Source organism: Paramisgurnus dabryanus, chromosome 10, assembly GCF_030506205.2.
Source record: "Paramisgurnus dabryanus chromosome 10, PD_genome_1.1, whole genome shotgun sequence".
Lineage (NCBI taxonomy): Eukaryota > Metazoa > Chordata > Actinopteri > Cypriniformes > Cobitidae > Paramisgurnus > Paramisgurnus dabryanus.
In genome coordinates, this window is record NC_133346.1 from 21,300,734 (window position 1) to 21,322,989 (window position 22,256).

A 22,256-nucleotide genomic window follows, 5' to 3' on the forward strand; every position below is an offset into this window, starting at 1 on the left:
TGATTACGTGATGAAGTCTTTTTGTGTTTGGACTGTTGCAAATGTTGACAGTTTGCAAGGTATCTTTTTATAGCTTCACAAAAAAACACTAATTTGATGGAAAATGTTTAGGGATAAAATTAAATATCAAAATATGTTCATAAACTAGCAACTGCTGGTCACGTGGTTGGAGTTCTGGGTCACGTGACGTGCCAGTGCGTCTGTGAAGGGTAGTTGTCATGAGGAGCTAAAAGTGGCTGTAGTTAGGACTGCTGATGTTATAACCTGAAAATAACCCCTTCTGTTAGCATCAACGGCAACGATTCGTGCATGATTTAAGGATCATACGCTTTATAAACACTAGGACGCGATTGGAAGCTTCAGGAGTTAAATCAGCAACATGGAGTGGTTTGATGAACAGGACCGAAAGAAGACAGACACACACCCACACGAGGTACTGAGAAACTTTACAAGCGCTTTATTTACACCTAGATACTGTTTGCGTTGTTTTAAATATCTGTGAAAGTGCGTTAGTCTGTGTTTTAACGTTAAGTAGTTTAAAGGCGCTTTAGATTCGTTAAGGACACGTTAGCCTGCTAAACTAGCTGCTGCAGTGAAACTTCAATGCAACACTAGCAGACAGTGTTTAAGCGAACTGCTTAGCTAAACAGCAGAATGAGCAGATATCAAATAAGAATGTTAAAACAACCACTAAAAGTGTGATAGTATAGACATCTTACTAGTTTCTAAAACACAATTAGTAATTGTTTACTCAGATAAAAGGCGATTGAATAGGTAGTGTTGTTAACGCATAAACAAGGGTTTTAAACACCACGTTGTCATTGTGGGATATTAAAGGTTTATCTGGGTCTTTGATATGAGGTCATGAGCCATACTTTCATCCATTACTTCATTTCTATTGAAGAGTCTTTGTTCCTGTGTTGTGACAGGTGGATAAAATGACTGTTTAGATATTATTAGATCCATTGAAATTTCCATAAGAGTTATTCATCACCAATGTATTATTTACCATGTATTCACTGTGATTAATTTAATTTTTTACTCAATTCATGGATGGATGAAGAAGCCAGTGCAGCCCAGTGCAGACAGCATGGCTTCCCTGTGCCCGAGTCAGCAGCACTGTGTAAAGGCCTCCATTGCGTGGCAGCTGGCGGAGGCACAAGACCGACTCTGCGGTTTGGAGCTTCACAGCTCAGAGTCTGTTGAACAGGAGCACGCCCGAGCTCTGGCTTCTTCCACTGAACTTTCACAGAACGAACTGGAATGGAGACAAAAGGAGAGAATGCTGGGAAGAAGTCCAACACTGTGTCCGGAGGCCAGCCGAGATGTGTTTGACAAGGTAGTATTGGGAATTTTGAATATTTGGCTTAACATCTGGTCCATACTGCAGCCTATTCTGTCTAGATCAATAGAAGGATCGATAACGCTGCATCAAAAGTATGTCAGAATTCGAAAAACAGTAAGGCGGAAAGTACCTGGATGGCCTATTATGTCAAGCAATAGGGATGTGATGATAAATGCTGAAATACACTAATAATACATGGCCGACTATTCTGAATCGCACAGTCGATATTGTGCACTGCACAGCTAATTCATTTACTACGGCTTTTGATCAGTCCTTGTCGATCTGAAATCATTGTTAGTTTGAATCGTTTATGCATTTGAAAACGCAATCATTGTCAAACAATCATTATACATATCCTTTATTATCATAAAAATACCTGAAAAGGTTTGAAGAACTGCAATTTAAGTATATTAGGTATGATGACAACATTTTAAATACCTTCTCCTTCCTAGGTTTAGATGAAATTTCATCAGTACCAAGATAAAAGATATATATTTTGTCAACCCTACTTTTCAGTTGTGTCCTGAGTCTAGCGAATGAGAAAAAAACTAAGAAACAACACACATTTCTAATATAGAAGTTGCACGTTAATTAAGGTCTAAAAAAATCGAATCAAATGAATAATAACACTGTCTTTATTGTATAAATTTAATTTAATTATAATTTTTTTTAGAGCTACAGAAGTGATTTTCTCTTTGTCTTGGGTTGGGTTAACATTAATGACACAGACCTATGTAGGTTAATTGAGGTTACTGTTTCTTTAAGATAAGCCTGAACTAGTTTCTGCCTGTAATCTATGCATGCACTTAAGACCTAAACAAATGTTTTTTTTTTTTTTTAAAGAATACTGTGGTATTCCTAGATCTTTTTTTTATGTATGTGTGCTGTCAAGAACAGAAACATTATATGCTTGTTCGCTTTTTGAAACGCATCTCTCTGTGTATGCTCTTTTGAGTGCACTTTAACCCGCACGCAGACGAAAGGCGAATTTCACACGGCGCTTCAGGAATGAGATGCAGCATAAACCGTTGATCCACAAGTAAAATTGTTATTTTTCAGTGTTATATTTGCCAAATGTAATTTCATCGACTACAGTATGAGACACAGTAACGCAACTCTCTATAAAGTTTACACATCAAGAGTTCTGAAGGTTAAAGGTATAATCACATTTGATTGGAGATGGATCGGACACATTCAACCGCACGTACGTCTGTGCGTACAGAAAACTGCTCACTTTAGCGCCTTTTTGCGGTTAAATTGTTTAAAATCACTTGAGAAACATGTGCAAATGGTAAACTTTCCCTATTTAAATTTGTGTATTAATCCGCAAATCGCATGCGAGCCGAACCGTAGCGATTCACTACTTGTCACCCAAATCAAAATAATCGCACAGCACGAAGGTCTGGTTCATTTTTTGCCCCCTTTAAAGCAACACTATGTAGTTTCCATGTAAAAATGACTTACAGCTCCCCCATGTGGTTGAAAAGCGCAACAGTGCCTGGTATCAGACACTCTTCTGCAGGCAGGGGGAGGGGCGGGGCTGTGTTTCCTACCCTCCACCGCCACTTTCAGAGTGTGCTTGTAGCAACTAGGAGGCTGCTCAGGTTGCAGCAACAGTACAATTTGTCCAGTTAAAAGTTGTTCTATCACTGAAATAATTTTAGAGAGTTTATTTAAAGGTAAAAAAACTACATAGTGTTGCTTTAAGTGGCAGGATATAACCTGCCGTGATTATCGGCTGTTTTATACATTTGGCAAATGTCCGATAATGCCATCCACTTCAAAATGAGATTATAATATTACACACATGCTCTCGTGACATCAAGTTCATCAAATACTTTCGCTTCAAATTAGTTTATTCCCTGCATTAGACATAAAAAATGCTTATTTTCAAGAAAACATGTCAGATGCACTTTATTTGCTTTTATCTTCCAATACCGGTTATAGGAAGATACGTCGGTGCATCCCTAATTCTTGTACACGAAAAAACATAATCAAGACTTTGTAGAAGGGCATAACAGGACCTCTTTAATATGTTGTCATCCTTATGTTTTTTGTTAGTCACTGATTCCTGTTTCTTCGTTTTTAGAGTATCATAAACCGTTCACAATGGCCTAATGAAACCGAACACGATAAAAGCCAAAGTTTTGTCCAGCGTTACGAGGAGCTCTTGAAACATTTTGGTAAGTTATGGTTTTTGCCAATGCGTATCGTTGATTTGTTTTCTGGCAGTGCGTCTTAGACTCTTTTCATTTGGCTCAGTCCCATGATGGTTTGTCAAATGCTCTGTTGTGATTATACAGGTATGTTAAGGAGGTGGGATGATAGCCAGCGCTTTCTATCAGAGTACCACCATCTCATCTGTGAAGAAACAGCCAATTACTTGATCCTGTGGTGCTTTCGGCTACAGGCAGAACAAGTGAGTGTGCAATATCAAATGCATTTAATAATAAATGATACCGATCGTTTTTGATGTTTATTCTGGATGCTCCACAGAAAGAGGCCTTAATGGAGCAGGTGGCACATCAGGCGGTTGTCATGCAGTTTATTCTGGAGATGGCCAGAAACACCCAGCAGGACCCGCGAGGCTGCTTCCGTCAATTCTTTCAGAAAGCCAAAGTAGGCGTCCTTTTATTACAGCAGATTCACCTTCTGCAGTGCACTGCAATGCTGCAGTCCTTTCATGTAGCTCTAGACTGAAACGGGCTTATTAATACCTGATACAAATGCTATTACCTAGAGAGTAGGAATGAATAGTGTGCCATCCCTGTTGTATATGACTTCCTTTATCCTATCCTGGCTCTTCCTAGATTTTTAATGCCATTAATTGGTGGTGAAGCTTCAAAGAGCACCTAGATTATTTAGCGATTGATTTGTCGTGTATTGTAAACCGAGATCAGCTCATTCAAATATGGCGGCACATTGATAATGTCTAACCTCATTGGTTCTCGCTTGTCTCATGATAAACACCCATAGGAGTAGTCATGAGAACCAATATTGCTTAATGATATCAAAATATTGTTTTCTCGCAAAAAAGGTATCATTTGACTTCAGAAGATGTATATGTGACCCTGACTGTGAGATCTAGACCAAAGTCTCGCAATCTAATTATGAGATTAGGAGCATTGAAGTTTGATTGTCAATTAAGAGAAAACATCTTTAATCTGTAATTCTGCTATTATCCACTAGATGCCGATCTTACCCAATTTATAAAGAATTGAAGCAAAAACTAATTTAATTAATTAATTTATTATTTTAAAGATTATTATTGGGTTAATAATCTTAAAGGCAAAGGGCAATGGTTGATATACAGACATTTCCGATGGCTATTAAAACTTCAATATCAATAACTTAACATTTTTCTCTAAACATTTCTTTATTGTATGCATATAGTATATTACAGATTGTTAAAAACATAGGCTTAAGACTGTCTCTTTAATAACATCCATATTGAGTACTTTCATTGTTTTCATCTGATAGCATCTCAAAACAAAGCCCTCATTACGTGTCAAGCAATTATAGTGTTATGCAATAATGCCAGTGACCACTAGAGAGCACATCATCATCCACATCTTCTGCAATACTAATACTAATGTCCAATTCAAATGCGTTACCATTTCTTTGTTTGCTTTTGTATTAAAGGCTGGACAGGAGGGATACTTGGATGTTTTCCACGCAGAACTTGTGGCCTTCAAGCAAAGAGTAAAGGAGTACACTATGAAATCTAAAGGGGAAACCCCAAAGGAGACGGCACACCAGAACACTACCCCGGGTTGTCGCCTTGATCCTAAAGAAGTTTTAGAGTCTTTGCCTCCGGTAGGAGTCGCTGCTGTTTGTAAAATGTTCAGAAAATGCTTTTTTTGTATTTTTATAACCCAACCCAATGCATCATGGTTTCACAGTGTCCAATTTTCTCTTCACTAAAATCTAAGCAAAGCCATTTAGATCAAAAGATAAAGTGTGAAATTAAGTGGAGCTGAATTTTGGACGAATGAGATCTACAACCAATCAAATGTCTTTTTAAGTTGCTATTAATGTGGTCACAGGTGTGCATTTCTTTTAGTGCAGCTTCAAATGCAAATTGATGTACACTAATTTTCTGTTTACATTCACTTGTTTTTAAACTTTTAATGCAACGTGTTGAGTTTTGGTCTTGCATTAAGGCAGGTAAACCCAATAACAGGCTATTAAATGATTAATGTTGAATTTGCAGGATTTGAAAGCGTGTATCCAGATGCAAGATATGCAGATTCTTCAAAACGTGCTGAGCTCCATGAACCCACAGGTAACACGAATGCATTATTCTTTAAAATGTCAACCAGCTATTATACAATCACATGCAAGGTCTAATGGCCGATTTATTTAAAAAATCTTTTGCACGAAGCAACATTAAAAAAATAGAGCTGGTTACTTGTGCATTACACAAAATTTAAATTCAAGAATCCTGAATAAACAGTTTAAAAGACCACCTAAACTACCAATAATCACGCTATAACTGGTGGCAGTTATTAAGAAATAAATATCAGATGTAGTTGCACAGTTACACTACAGCTTGTGCAATGCAGTGTTAAACAGCCCGTACTGTAGCTACTCTTTTACCACATATGCTCGTGCAAGAGCTCAGCTTCATGTCAGCCAACCACAATGTCCTGCTAAGCCAATGAGAGCCAAAGGACACAGGCAGGAAAGATTATATAACAGCCATAATCCGCAAGAGCAGTGAATCCAGTCTGATCTATAATCCCTTTCTTGTCCCTTCAGAACTGTGTGATTATGCAGTATGTGCAGACTACAGTGGGTCCAAATTATGACAAAAAAATTATTCAAAATGACAATACTAGACGAAATTAAGTACAATTTCATCAAAACTCGCACATGTGAATTGTGTATTATAAGAAGCCAAGAGAGGTTGTGTGCTATTATTATTTTTGCTTGCTTGCTTGTTGCGATCTCATAAGACCACAATAAGAAAGAGATGGGGCAAAATGGCCTGCATGGCAGAGTTCCAAGATGAAAAATGCTGCTGAGCAAAAAGAACATAAAGCCTCCCCGAGACTTTTGGGAAAAATACTCTGTGGACTGACGAGACAAAAGTTTAACTTTTTGGAAGGTGTGTGTGTCCCATTACGTCTGCCGTAAAAGTAACAGCATAAAGAACATCATACCAACAGTAAAATATGGTGGTGGTAGTGTGCTCTTTTGCTGCTTCAGGACCTGGAAGACTTGCTGTGATAAATAGAACCATGAATTCTGCTGTCTACCAAAAAATCCTAAAAGGATAATTTCTGACCATCTGTTCGTGACCTCAAGCTGAAGCAAACTTGGGTTCTGCAGCAGGACAATGATCCAAAACACACCAGCAAGTCCACCTCTGAATGGCTGAAGAAAAACAAAATGAAGACTTTGGAGTGCCCTCGTCACTCAAACCTATTGAGATGCTGTGGCATGACTTAAAAAATGCAGTTAATGCTCAAACTCTTCAATGCGGTTGAATTACAACAATTATGCAAGACGAGTGAACCAAGTTATTTGCAAGTCATTGCAAGTTATCGCAAATGCTTGATTGCAGTTGTTGCTGCTAAGGGTGCCCCAACCAGTTTTTAGGTTTAGGGGGCAAACACATTTTCACACAGGGCTGTGTGTGTTTGGATTTTGTTTTCTTGTACAATAATGCAGTGTGCACTACAGTTAGCATGCATTTTTAATAGTCATACTGTCACTGAGCAATGTACTTTTCTAATACACTTTTTGTTTCTGTACTTCAATATTTTCTCTCTCTCATGTTCACGGCAGGTGGCAGAATATCACCTGAAGCGTTGTTTGGAAGCAGGACTTTGGACAAATATACCCAGAGCCTCTAAAGAGGAGAGTTCAGAAACGGATGAATGGAGAATGATGGAGACCTAGCAGACCTCAGTCCATAGAGAAACATCAGTAGGAAATGCGCTTTAGTTCGGGAGAGACGTGAAGATAAAGGGCTGCGCTCAAAGACTTCCGTTTCGCATCCTTGCCTGAACGTGTGCTGCACTTTATATTTGTTTAAAAGAGGAAACTATTTAAATAAAATACAGGGAACTGTATTTTGAGGCAGTTATATTTTTGTGCACATTTTGTTGCTAACATTTTTGTCAACTTATTTGAGCAGTAGGACGTAAGTAATAGTCCAAAAGGAGGATATTTTTTCTTTGCTGTTGTGCATTTTGGTTTGATCATTGATATTTGACAAGCGTGGAAAGGCTTCGTTTAAAGCCATTTTCAAAATTCACATTTGTTTTTACGAGGTTCACGTAACGTTCAACTCTCACTGCTGCTATCTGCCAAATGTTTTGTGTTTTATGAGTTCATGGACGCGATAGATTACAGAAAGCTTCCTGCAGATAATGAAACGGTGTAGTGAAACAAGATTACCCCATCTTTATTTGCAATCCCCCACTGACCAACAACAAAGACAAGAAAAACAGCAATGTTTTATTACTTTGAAATTAAAAGAAATTTTACACCATATCAAAATGTTAACTGAATGAGCAAGGCCATGTTAATATCATGAATTTGACTTTGAAATGTCAGTTTTGCATATACATTATACATCACAACAGATTGCAGATGTGTTGTTTGCTTAACACAGAGACAATTTACTGTTACCGGCGTATATACGGTAAACCCAGGAACTGTGATATTAAATTGTGGAGTAATGATAACTGTGCAAGCTTTACAATCAGATTAATATGCTAAATTCAATCTTTACTACAACAGTATTGCAGACCGAACTGCTAAAAATGTTTTATTTCACTGTAGTTGTTGAGGTTTTATTGTTATTGTACACTTGTATGGCAAGCAATAACATAAGTACATTTTAGGGCTTTTCACACCTGAAATTGTTAACCCTGGGTTATTCTAAAACCAGGGTTAACGGAATCCTGGGTTATTTTTTTCATGTTTCACACTGTTCAAACTTAACCAGGGGTTAAGAGATAACCCTGGGTATTCATAATTTGACATTTTACACTGTGCATTCCTAAACCCTGGGTCAGGAGTCTCCAACCCAGTTTCAACACACCTGTCTGTAATTATCAAGCCTTGATTAGCTACTTCAGCTGTGTTTAATTAGGGTCATAACATTCTAACCCTGCATCGTTTCACACTGCATGCGTTTGGCACCAAAATGCGGGGTTAACACCACAAATGCGGTGCTAACCCTGCTCCTGAGCAGGGTTTCATAACCCTGGGTAAAAAGCAGTGCTAACACCGCTTTCAAATTACAGGTGTGAAACGCTCCTTAACCCAGGGTTAAAAGCAGGGTTTAGAATGAAGATAACCCAGGGTTAAGCGCAGTGTGAAAAGCCCTTTAGTTTTAGTTAGCCTATCTGATTTGATTTGAACCGTTTTCATGGGCAGATTGAAAAATAAACACATTAGCTGGTGTAACTGTGTCTGAAACATCCATTACTCATTTTCTAACTGCTTTATAAGTAATATCACACTCAAGATGACTGCAAAATTTAGTTTCAGAGAAATGGACAGTCAGATTTGTTATAGTTTCATAACCCAAAGGTAAAATTAGTGCTGCTAAGCAAGCAATTGTATAACTTTATTCTTAGCTCAAAAATAACACATTGTAATCACTGTTGACTTTGCCTAAAGGAAAACACCACCGTTTTTCAATATTTTACTTCTATTACTCTGCCGAAGTGCTGCAAACTAATGCTGCGTTCACATTGTTATTATTAGTTCACATGATTTCAATGTCAATCGTCTGGAGGTCTCGCGGCGCGGTTGACGCGATTCCGCCTCATTCACACGAATGGCGCGAATTGAGAATTGCCTCCGGGAAACAGGCGAGTTGAAAAACTTCGGTGGAAAACACGGCGCGTTAACCAATCAGAAGCTTGCGCTATTAGTGACGTGACTACAGAAAGCAAGAAGAGTAGCAGAAGCCCCTCATGACGCGAATTTCCACGTGAATGTCTCACTAACTAGACGCGATAGACCCGATTTTGACGCCTCTACGCGGCTGATGTGAACCCACGGTAAGTGCTCTTCCGCCAAACAATATTGTTCTCATTTATCCGCTTAAAAAATCACCATGTTTTGTTTTGTGTCAACATACCATGTAAAAGTCTTTAAATAGGGAAAACATGGAAGTGTTTGGTGGCTTCTAAATTCATCCCTGTTTGGAACCTTAGGAATGAATGGGGCTGGGCTAAATGCTAACTAAGTGTACGCATTAATAAAAGATAGGTATGTATTAATTTGTTCAGATAAGAACATAGTCAAATATTGAAAAACTGTTGTGTTTTCCTCAAAATCTTATTTTGGCAACCAAATTCCCCCCCTTTTTTTGGTTTCTCATAGCCAGACTATACACTGTCAGAAAAAAAGCACAAAGTTGTTCCTTTTTCTGTCACTGGGGTGGTACCCTAAAAGGTACCTTTTTGACCTTTATAGGTATAAAACACATTAATTGTTGTACCTTATGGGGTACAATATTATACCCTAAGGACCAATTGTGTACCTTAAGGAACAATTTTGTACCAGTTCAATTTTAGGGGTACAAAACGGTTAACTGTACCTTTTGAAGGTACACAATCGATCCTTAAGGAACAGTAATGTACCCCAAAAGGTACAACATTGTATTATGTTTATATACCTGTAAAGGTACAAAACGGTACCTTGGGGTACCACCCCAGCGACAAAAAGGTGCAGTTTTTTACCTTTTTTCTGACAGTGTATTGGGTCTATGGTTAACCAAGATGATAAAATGATAGCTATTGCTTGTTAGGAACCCTTTTTAGAATGAAAGTGTGAAATGTGACCCTGGGACCACAAAACCAGTCAAGGGTCCATTTTTTTTTTTATTGAGATTTATGTATTATCTGAAAGCTGAATAAACAGCTTTCCATTTATGTAGGTTTGACAGTGGTTCTCAATCCTACTCCTGTGGGTCCACTGCGCCTTGGCACATCTCTCTTATCTGACAGATAAGTTTCAATTCAATAAGACCTCTGCTAATGATCTGATGATTTGAATCAGCTGTGTTAAATAAGGGAGACATACAAAATGTGCAGAGCAGTGGGGCTCCAGGACCGATTTAGAAGCACCTGTATAGGACAATATGGGGTCGAGGTACAACTATTCGATATGGAATCTGAGGGTGCAAAAAATTAAGAAAATCTTAGCAGCACATTTTAGTAATACAACTTCTTGTATATAGTAGGAAATTTACAAAATATCTTAATGGAAGATGATCTTGACTTAATATCCTAATATTTTTGGCATAAAAATAAATTATTACCCACAAAATATATTAGTGGCTGTTGCTACAAATATAACCATATGACTTAAGACTGGTTTCGTGGTCCAGGGTCACAAATGTTGCTTTACCCAAGGTTTCAAAATAAGATAACTCTGGGTTAATGGCAGTTTAGGGTGTGTAACTGTGTGTGGGGAGGGTTGGCACGTATGCTTTTTTTAGCACGTTTGCTCAATAATATCACATTGTGCTGGTCATAAAATATAACATTAATAAGTTACTCTGTGAAGGTGTCCCACACAAAAGTACAAGATACATAGTGCGTATTCACTGTTGTTACTGATAAGAACTGCAAAAATCTCACAATGTAATATTCATTCTACCATTACTATTATTTCATGGTTTTCACAACCCTGCTTTTGGTGACCCTACCACAAAATCACTCATAAGGGTGAACTTTTTAAAATTGGATTTATACATTGGCTGAATAAATAAGCTTTCCATTAATGTTTGATTTGTTAGGATAGGGAAATGGGTCGCTTTCACTAAGCATGCCTACGCACGTTAAAACGAACAAATCATGGTTCAACAAAAACTTTCATGCTAAAATTTATTTAACATTTATGCAAAAACATAAAAACAACTTAGACCACACGTATGCAGTAATCATGAATAAGGAAAAATATATATAATATATATAACACAGATATATAGGGTTATTTTTACTTGTTCATGATTGCAAACATTTATAGAAGAAATTTCAGTATAAAAGTTTTTGTTGATTCATGATTTGTTAATTAAAACACCCGAATGCATATTTCACGAACAAATTTGTGCGTACGCATGCTTAGTGAATGAGACCCATTATTTGGCCGAGATACAATTTTTAGAAAATTTGGAATCTGAAGGTGCAAAAAAAAATTTATATTGAGAAAGCGCCCAAAGTCATCCTAATGAGGAACACATAATAATAATGATAAATAATTTTTTATATATTTATGGTAGGAAATTTACAAAATCTCTTCATGAAACATGATCTTTCCACTTTTTTTGAAAATAGGCTCATTTTAGGGTTAAACAATTAAGTTTTACTGTTTTGGAATCCATTCAGCTGATCTCCGGGTCTGGCAGTACCACTTTTAGCATAGCTTAGCATAATCCATTGAATCTGATTAGACCATTAGCTTCACGCTTAAAAATGATCAAAGAGTTTGGATATTTTTCCTATTTAAAACTTGACCTCCGGAAAATTAAAAGTAGTGATTTTCTAGGCAGATATGGCTAGGAACTATACTCTCACTATGGCGTAATAATCAAGGACTTTGCTGCCGTAACATGGGTGCAGCAGTTGCAATGATATTACCCAGTGCCCGAAAGTAGTCCCCAGCTATTTAAAGTTACCAAGGGGACTATTTTCGGGCACTGCATAATATCATTGCACCTGCTGCAGCCATGTTAAAAATGTTTAAAATAAATAAAAAAATTTACTCTAGGGCAGCCGGAAAATAAGCCTATTTTTTGTGGAGTGTCCCTTTAATATCTTAATGATTTTTGGCATAAAAGAAAATTGTATAATATTGACCCATATAATGCATTTTGCCTATTGCTAAAAAAATCCATGCTACTTAAGACCATTTTATGAATTTTGGAAAATAGTAATAATACAGAATAAGTCATTTTTCAACATTTGACTTGTAATGTATACACACAAAGCAAAATTTAACAAACATTGACACTTTATTGCATTTGTGCAATACAACCTATACAACAAACTGGTGCAAAATCACTACCTACTATTAGTTTCTCACTGTGCCATAGATTTCTCTACTTAAAGTTTTGCTACATATAATACAGTTTGTAAAAACAGCAGTAAAAAACGTAATTCCTTGTGATTTGATGCATCATGATTGTGTCAGGTAGGAGTCTAACTACAGAAAAGTGGTTTATGAACACAGAATGGCATATAAAGCATAACTTAGGAAAACAGCGTTTGTCCCTTTTTTATCATTTTTAGTGTCATCTGATTTGACATTCTGATGTTTCTTCATTAAAAATCCATTATCTGTATAACATACAATCATCAAGCTTTCATGTACAAGACATTAAGACCACATAAGGCGTTTGTTAAAGGTTTAAGACTACAGAAATCACAGTGGCAGTCCGATTGAACAATTCAACATTTAAAATTAAACTTTAATCTACATTCCTCAACAATTATTAATGATAACATTATTAAATAAAATGGGCACATACAAACAGGAATGCATTAGAGCTATCGTATCCACATTTCAGCCGAAAAGAAAATTGAAATGCTTCTCAGACAGGTTGGTCTCATACACCTATTTTGAAAATGTATTGATTAATTTTGGAGTAAATTATTAATCTTCTCATGACCGCCTCTCCATCAGCAAGTTGCACAAAATACTTATTTAGCCATCAGCTTTGTGTTGTGTGGCATCCACATTGGCACCAACTTGAAACCAGAGGATACATATGAGTGTTTAAACTCCATTTCCTGTAATCTGGTTAAGGCCATAGAGGTGCATTGTGCTTGAACCCCTTAAAAGTGTATTTGTAGCTGTGAGTGTCTCCTTTCTAAAATCTCCTCGTAAAATCACGCTTTTCCCATAGCCTGCTGGTTTCCCGGGATTTTCCTGCTCAGGAAGGCGTGAATGTGTGGCCATATCTTGTTGGTTTCAGTTCCTGTGAAGGTCTCCAGCACTCCTTTACTCCTGTCAAGATAATACTAGCATGTTTATCATATTTAATAGCTTGAACAGATTGTTATTAATAACTGAGATGTGGCACATAGACATAAAATCATCAGAAATAAGTGGGTTTATGTGCTTGTACTCTATATACAATGCTATCTCGTACATATTTTACGAGTTGGCTAATTCGTATGACCACATTGTATGATTTGCCTTCACCCCTGTGACGATGGGGTTTAGGGGTGGGGTTTCGTTTAAAAAAAAAATTATAATCATGCTTTTTTGAATGATTAACTTCATACGAATTCAACTGGTAAAATATGTATGAGATCATGCTGGTTATACAATGTATATATTCCAGTGTAATATACAATACCTGTAATACTCTAAAACAGGTTGTGTTTGTCTCTCATAGTCCTTCAGTCTTCTGGTGACAGTTTCAGGACTGTCATCATCTCTCTGAACCAATGGCTCTCCTGTGACATCATCAAGACCCTGTGTACAACACAGACCATTGATTACCCCATTACTGCATGACATCACTGCAGGGCTTAAAACCTCACATTGTGTCTTTAAAAATACCATATTAAAGAAACGGTTCACCGCAATATGACCAGATAAGGATAAAGTGTTCATTTTTGGTTGAACTATACTTTAAAACTACTACAACAGATTATTTTACGGATGTTGGCTCTTTTTGTAGCTAATTCTGGAGGGGTGACCTTCAGCTAAACTGCTTCGTGTTGACATAAGCTTGGATCTATTGCAGTAAAAGGCAAACACTGTTTCACACTCGGCTAGCTCAGTGTTTGCGTAAAATACACTGAATAGCTGTCTTGTGGTTTATTATTGAAAATAGATTAAAGGGGATCATTTAGCCAAAAAACAAAACATGAAATACAGTAAAAATACATTGTACTGCAAATTAAATATGGTACTGATTTGAGAAATAAGCTTTTGAAAGTGTCTGTAAATGAAAATATATTTTGCTACAATGTAAAATTTCCAGTAGAAATGTATACAACAGACAAGATTAAAGGCATAATATGTCATTTTTACCACTAGAGCTCGATGGCAGTGATTTATGGGAGGCTGTGTCCAAAATAGCCTTCTATACCCTAATTTTCTACATTAGTGTGCTAATATAGTCCACTTGAATAAGGGGATGAAAACGAGTGACACTAATGGCGCTTTTCCAATGCATAGTACCCCATGGTTTGGTTTGGGTGAGCTTACTTTTGTGAGCTTTTCCACTGGGTGCATTACGTAGTATCTGCTACTTTTTTTAGTACCGCCTCAGTCGGGATTCCAAGTCACCTGAGCTGATACCAAAACGTGACACGAAAACACTGTAGATCACTGATTGATCTGAGAGAATCGTTACTACCAGCGTCACCGCTATAATGTAAAAGATTAGCTTTACCTTCATGCTAGCTTGCGCTGTCTCGAGCAAACATGTTGTCATCTGTGCTCTGCTATAAGTTCCCAAACTCCCTTTTAGCAATGATAAACATCCACTGGTTGAGAGGAACACCATACCAGTTTTTTTAGACTTTTGGCGACACATTCACGACGTGCACGTTCGCATATATGCTTAAATGCAACTTACATGGGTGTTCAGAAACTATCATGTGAGACAGAGGTAGTGATAAATGCGATGTGCAAACATCTATTTGTGGTGGTCGATTTTAATTTTGTGGCGGACTGAGAAATTAATGTATGGGAATGTACAATGACGCTCTCACTTGTATGATGTCACAGCAGTAGGCAGTGCAAATATAGCGCCTATAATCCCTCCCACTCCAAAGTGTTACTAAACTCGATGGAAAAGCTAACCACGCCAAAGTGAGGTGAGCTGACCCAAACCAAACTGTGGGGTACTGTACGATGGAAAAGCGCCATAAGTGGGGGAAGCACTGCGGGTGCCATCTTGTGTTGAGATGCGGGACTTCATTTGCCCTTACTAGTGGTAGTAGCTAGCCGTTGAGTGTACATCGGTTGTACACCATAGACTGTAAAAAAAGATGGATGACACGACATTGCTTTCTTCCACTGGAGCCGCGGTATTAAACTTCAAAAAAAAACTTGCGCGCCCAAATCAACCACACCAATCATTACGACACGCCCTGTTTCTATAGCATTAAATTACTAGAATGAAACTTATAACAAAAATCAACAATTGAACATATATCATTCAGCGATTACCTTAAAGGACCAAAATGAACCAGTCCTATTCGTTTGCATGGAGAGGGCGGGGTTTATGACTTGTACTGCAGCCAGCCACCAGGGGGCGATCAAAGAGCCAGTGACTTCACTTTTCAAGATGTATGAGGCGAACCCGTTGTACACTCACTATTGCAATGCATTATGGGATTGAATAAGTGCACTATAGTTTCAAACACCACTACAAATGGCTGTCCCCTCACATAGTGCACTATTTAAGGGTATAGGAAGCTATTTTGGACACAGCCGCAGTCTTCACCTTTAATGTCGATTACTCGCAAGTACTGATATAACGTTTTATAACCGTTACATTATAGTGTAAGGCCCAAAGCGTGGATTGATAGAAGCCACAACAGAGCAACGTGCTAGACGTTACTACTACCAAATGCAAAGTTCTCTGGATTTAAACATTAAAAACATAAAAAAAAACTGTTCTAGTCGTTTTTACAAATTTAAATAAAAAAAACTTACATATTGTGCCTTTAACATTAGCTGTTGGCACATGTTTGAACATATGCCATGTGTACAGTTTGAATGGAAAAGACTAAAGTTGTTTAAGTATTTATACACAGCCCAGTCTCAGGAAATTTCGTTATATAGTCACGTATTTTTTTGATTCTTTTTTCGTGATATTATCACGAATTTTCGCGTTTTTTCGTGATCGTATAACGAATTCCTGTTTTCGTGTGATTATCACGTATTGGTTACTCAACTGTTTTGTCCTATTTTCTTACCACTGTCGCTTCGGTTTAGGGTTAGATTTACATAAAATGACGTCCCTATCCAAACCCAACTCTAACCCTAACGCCAGGCGACATATAAAAAAATAAATCAGACAAAATTGTATAAACCAATGTATAAAGTGACATTCTAATGCAAGCACCAAATCTAACCCTTAACCGAAGCGACAATGGTTTAAAAATAGGAAAAAGCAGTTGAGTAACCAATACGTGATAATCACACGAAAACAGGAATTCGTTATACGATCACGAAAAAACGCGAAAATTCGTGATAATATCACGAAAAAATAATCAAAAAAATAGGTGACTATATCAGGAAACTTTGTGAGACTGGGTAGTTATACAAGGCATGCAACATAAAATGTTCTGTATTTAAAAGTGATTGATATTTTCTCTGACAGTGTTTAATGGACTGAGACTTCATGACTTTCTCTGGTTGCTCCTGTTTTACTGCACGAATGAGAGCAAAGTTCCCTTAACAAATTCCTTAGTAAACATAATTCTTCTTATCTCACGTCCCGGTCTATAAACTGTAATTAGACCAAATTTCAGAAAGCACCGTGGCCTAGTTTATCTCAACACCCCATTGGACTCTTTACAAGATCTGTCACATTTCATATGCATGCATTGTTTGACTTTTACTGTATTTACACACTATTCTTTACATTAGAAGAAGACAAAAACCCAAACAGAAACTTTTGTACAGGTAACTAACTGAATACTATTAGTGAACATGTGCAATTTAAACAATACTATTTTTAATCTGCATCTGTGTTATGTTTTCCCAAGACATCATAGGAACAAAACTGTTTCTCTTGAGAAGCAAAGCAGTATAAGATGGCGACTTTAAGATGCTTATATTAAACCTTAAATTCTTCCTAATAGCAATTTTAGCTCTGTCGTTCAAACTCGTACGTGTTCACGTACACGCTGTGCATTTTTTTCATGAGCGTCGATGGTCAACCAGCTTTAGTTTAATAATCAACAGCTTTTATGCAAGACTGTAAATAGCTCAACTGCTTTGACCTTTATAAGGATTATTGCTTTCAACGGCACATTGACAAATTGTTGATAGAGAACAGATTAAAGGACTCACAGGTTTCTTTGGTGGGTTAAAGTCTATATTATAGACCCTGCCGCTGGGAAGATGAACCCAGCGTGACGTCAGTCGTTCCCTGATGGTCTGGAAAGGCACGTCTAGGTTGATAACACTATCCACATCACACACGCTGTCCAGAGCCTCCGCTTGAGCCACAGTACGTGGAAACCCTGTAAGGAGCATTAAGCTATTTTTATAGGCTACAACTTCTCATATGACTCTCATATGCCCTATATGTTATTTGAAAGCCATCTGCGAGAAACAAAATAATTTGGAGCGATTTTATGACACTTTTACAGCTTTAGTTTGTAATAATTTACCATCTAGTAGCCAGCTGCTTTGTTTCATGTTCCTCAGGCTGGACAGGATGAGACGAGAGATGACATCATCAGGAACCAGCTGACCCTGATCAATGCACGACTTCATCAAAAGACCCAAATCTGCCAGGTACACACAAGAGATCTATATTTCAGTCACTGAATAAAAACATTTTTTGAATAAATAATGACCTTTTTACAATCTAGAAATTACTTTCACTTTACAACACAGATAAGTTTTTAAATGATTATCATTCTATAGGCCGATATGAGATTTTGGCTTTATGATAACATTAAGCCAAAATACCACAGTTTTATGGTCTTGCGGTATTGCCATTGCAACACTTAAATGTGTTTTTTTCACATTTCTGCGTATAAACTTTTTTTTGTAACTGGACACAATACTCATTTTTGACATGGACATTTTTACTCATAATATTGTATATACATTTATGTTAATAATTACAGTTGTTCACAAATACAATGGACATGAACACTGTTGAAGAATTTATGCTGAATTTATGCAAACTTTTTTGTGGAGGTAAAATGCAAAGACGCATGAAAGATGTGGTTTAAAAATTAGGGTTATTCCATCATATTGTCACTTTTGAACTATTTCTAAAATACATGTAAAAACATAAGTATTGTGTTGTTTAAATTAAATATAAACTTTATTTTCTTTGGAGTATTCAATATCTGAAAATATAGCTTCTTTTTGTAACTTTGTGCAAATTTAAACATTATTCTTATTAGGGATTAGTCAGAAATGTTGTCTGCATTTGACAGAATTAAACAAAAATGATCATTTTACTTGAACACCCTTAAATAGTAAATAAAAAAAAAACGAAGAAGTGGTCTCCAAATTCTTTTCCAAAAAGTGTCACGCTTCCATTGGAAACAATTGAAACCATAAGCCAAATGTTTAATAGATAGATAGCAACTATCTTAATACTCCAAGCAGTTATGTGTTGTCGAAGGTTTTAAGTCGATGCCAGCAGCAGAGAGATAACCAAGACATATCACTGATGCGTTCTTTTAACAAAAAGAATTTAAAACATGTACAGTCACCTCCATAAGTATTGGAACAGAAGCACTTATATGTCATCATCATAGCTGTTTGCCAAAATGTATTCCAGTTACAGTTATATAATGAATATTGGCTTAAAGTGCACACACTCAGCTTTCCATACATGGTATTCACATCCAGATTGTCTGAAGGGCTTGGAAGGTGACTGTATGTTGGATATATTTTGCATTTGAAGTTACAAACTTAAAGCATTATCATATAGTATTATTTAGCAAGTTATTGCATATAAAATGTTTCTTTGTTATTGTGCAGCACTAACATATATAAATATTTCAGGGCTTTGAACCAGAATTTTTTCCCAATTGGTTCGTTCCGAACAGAAACAGTATTTTAACGTTTTCGGTTTTTGGTTCAACCCTAAAGTTGATGTTCCTGAACCGGTTAGAACAAAAAATAAAGTTCCCGAACCGGTTAATAAGGTTCCATGTCAGCTGTGGGACATACAAATAAGTAGGCTGATCATAAGGAGAGACTGTGGTGGGGGTGATGACGTCACACACCGATTAGCTTATATCATTGCATCATGTTTTACTCTTTGATCTGTCACATTTACATAATTGTCACAATTTGTTGCAAATTTAGAAATATGAGAGAATACATGCTTGCTGTTATACATAACACGTGCACGGGCATACCGCATCATAGGTAGGGTGACCGGAAGTGAACTTCACCGAGTCATATTACACAGAAATCTTGTTTACCATTATTTTCAATAAACGGTTCTGTTCCGGAACATATATTTTTGAAAAGTTTCCGGTTTCGTTTCTGTTCCTTGCAAAACATCAAAGGTTTCTGGTTTTCGTTTTCGTTCCGTGAACCGGTTCAAAGCCTTGAAATATTTAACACAATCTCGCAGGAATTCATACTTTTTTTGCATGCTTATTTGTCAGAATTCATATGACCAAATTCAAATGTTTTTAATTTGCAATCACCCCTGTGATGTTGGGTTTGGAGTTAGGGGTACACTGAAAAAAAATTATATGTAAATGTAATTAAATGTGTAATATTAACTATAAAATGTTAAGTTTGTATCATTACATGAATATATCTAGTTTTAAACATTTGTTCTAAGTAACTAAGTAATATGCCATTTTTTTTACGTAAACATACAAAAAATACAATATCCTTGTTTAATTTACTCATTACAAAATAATTACACTCAATTTTGTGCCTTTGTCCAATTCACTTAATTCAAACAAGTAAATACAACATGACTTATTTAAATGTGTAAAAATTATGTTAACTTAATCATATTGTTTTGGGACTACATTTCTGTTGATATTACTATGGGCAGTGGATGTGTATTTCCCAGCATGCTTTTTTATGCAACTGCATTTGGAGAGAAAAATGTTTTATTGTTATTTTCTGCACTTTAAGTATAGAGAAAGACTTGAGTGTTTATTGTTTGTTTATCTTATTGATTTTAAAGAGTTCATGTTATATTTTGTCAAGTTTCTGGTTATTATCGTGCAGTAGAGTGGTGCTTATGGTTAGGTAGAGGAATGTAAGACACTTCACTCAATGAGCACTAACTGTGTTAATGCCAGTGTGAGTTTCATATGCTCATCTTGCATCATATGTAATTGTTACTAGCATGTTAACATGTGCAATTTGATTACATGTACCTTTACACCAATACATTTTGGAAAAACAAAAAATTTGGAATATGGAAATTAAAAAATTAAGTTAGATTCAATCAAAAATATACATTGCAAAATTATGCAGATCACACACATAAAATAATGACAAGAGAAATACTAAAATTAACTTTACTGTGTATGTACAAATTATATTTCAGCAAACGAAAAAATTAAGTAGTTTGTACAAAAACTAGTCTTGTATGATCTACGTAATAAAATTATGCAAAATCATGTACGATTTACTTCGTATTAATTATTGGGAATTAGCAATAATACATGCAAATTCAAACTGTGTATTTTATAAATGGTTAATAATGGGTAGGTTATTTGTTTAGTGACTGAATAAAATCTGTCTGTGGTAGGTAGACCTGTACACAACAAGATAAGTGATGAATACACCCTACACCATAAATTACCCTACTGTCAGACAAAAGGGCTAGGAAGGTACCCGATCCCCAGAGACAAACACAGAAAAACATCTGGCATCCATTTGTGTAAACATGTGTTTACGTCTACACACAGCATGACTTAAAAATCAGTTTTCTCTGTTCTTTCTAAATTAAGCGTTTAGATAACAAAATATTCACAATTTTTTTATGTATTTAAATATAACAGGTTTGGGTTTTGATGTAATTTGCATACTGCTAAGGCTTTCTGCAGTAACAGGGTTGGTCTTCTCTAGATCTGTTTGATATGCCGAGCACATAGTAGTCTATATGGAATGCATTTAAGTAAAATGCACTTATTTTAAAAGACACAGCAGATTTAATACCTAAGAAAAGATCAATGTTTAACGCTGTGCATTCCTAAAAGCCTGGATTACACTGGAGTTAATGGCTTTGCCAAAAAGGCATTCACAGTGCAACAAAACTCAACAGAGAAAGAAAGTGTTGTCCAACTAGTAGGCGGCCACATATCAGAGTTAACTCTTTATATTCCTGTGAGGGAATATTAGTGTATGTTGTGCACTGATGTTCAAATATCTGAGATGTACTTGCAGCTTTATAGGTAGAGCATTGCGTTAGTAGTACAACGGTTGTGGTGGTTTCGATCCGGATACGCACGTACTGATTTTATCAACCTGAACCTTGCATGAACCTTGAATGCAAATCATTGGATAAAAGTGTCTGCCGAATCCAAAATATTTAGTGCATTCACTATTGCATGCTGTCATTAAAGTAACAAAAACTAAAAGTACATGTTTACTTTTCGCACTTTATAATATACAACTGCTAAAACAATTTGTAGGTTAAATAGTTTACCATAGATAGCTGCCTAGCTAGACTGCGTATGTTCAAAACGCGTCAGTGATGCCCAAAACCAGCTGTCAACATTTTAGTTTTGTCTTATTTATTAAGACCCTCACGATTTGAGTTATCCTTCCGTCTAAGTTTTCATCCATCTTCTGAGTTTTAATCAAAAGCTAAACTAAACCATGCACAAACTGATGGCATTTTAAAAATCGTTTACAGTCGTTTATGTTTAAAAACACTTGGTGTACTATTGTGGTAAATGTCTTACCTGTTTTTGCCTCGATGTTAGCCCTCAGCAAGTCTCCGCTCGATAGATGCTTCAGACCGAAACCCTTCGTTATCCGACCGGACACGGTCCCTTTACCAGAGCCCGGGGCCCCCATTATCACCGCCCGAAACACACCCCGCACAGCCATCCTGTACAACTTATCTCAAAATAACGATTACTTAACTAGTTATCCACGACAAATCTCAAAGAAACATAACTCTCACACCATTCCTGTAAGTAGGCTTCAATCCTGTGAAACAACTCCAACGTGAAAACCAACGGTGGGATGCGCGCTCCTGTATGTGACCACCAAATCCAGATAA

At 36.6% G+C, this 22,256-nt stretch overlaps 2 protein-coding genes across 3 annotated transcripts; one reads left to right on the plus strand and one right to left on the minus strand.

Moving 5' to 3' along the window:
- The first annotated feature begins 184 nt into the window (after window positions 1-184).
- On the plus strand, window positions 185-8,766 carry cdc37l1 (cell division cycle 37-like 1). Of its 2 annotated transcripts, none has more exons than XM_065290366.2 (8): window positions 185-433; window positions 1,067-1,339; window positions 3,435-3,528; window positions 3,649-3,764; window positions 3,842-3,964; window positions 4,988-5,161; window positions 5,559-5,630; window positions 7,139-8,766. In XM_065290366.2, exons 1-8 carry the CDS (start codon window positions 380-382, stop codon window positions 7,250-7,252), a joined length of 1,020 nt encoding a protein of 339 aa, XP_065146438.1. In that variant the 5' UTR covers window positions 185-379; the 3' UTR covers window positions 7,253-8,766. The 2 variants fall into 2 exon arrangements, with proteins under 2 accessions (XP_065146438.1, XP_065146437.1); XM_065290365.2 differs by having other exon boundaries at window positions 187-433; window positions 1,064-1,339.
- A 3,553-nt stretch (window positions 8,767-12,319) lies between these two features.
- Window positions 12,320-22,255, minus strand: ak3 (adenylate kinase 3). Its single transcript, XM_065290364.2, has 5 exons — window positions 21,934-22,255; window positions 17,689-17,808; window positions 17,366-17,538; window positions 13,683-13,801; window positions 12,320-13,327 (listed from the first exon to the last, which is right to left on the minus strand). Exons 1-5 carry the CDS (start codon window positions 22,079-22,081, stop codon window positions 13,210-13,212), a joined length of 678 nt encoding a protein of 225 aa, XP_065146436.1. The 5' UTR covers window positions 22,082-22,255; the 3' UTR covers window positions 12,320-13,209.
- Window position 22,256: the final 1 nt, after the last annotated feature.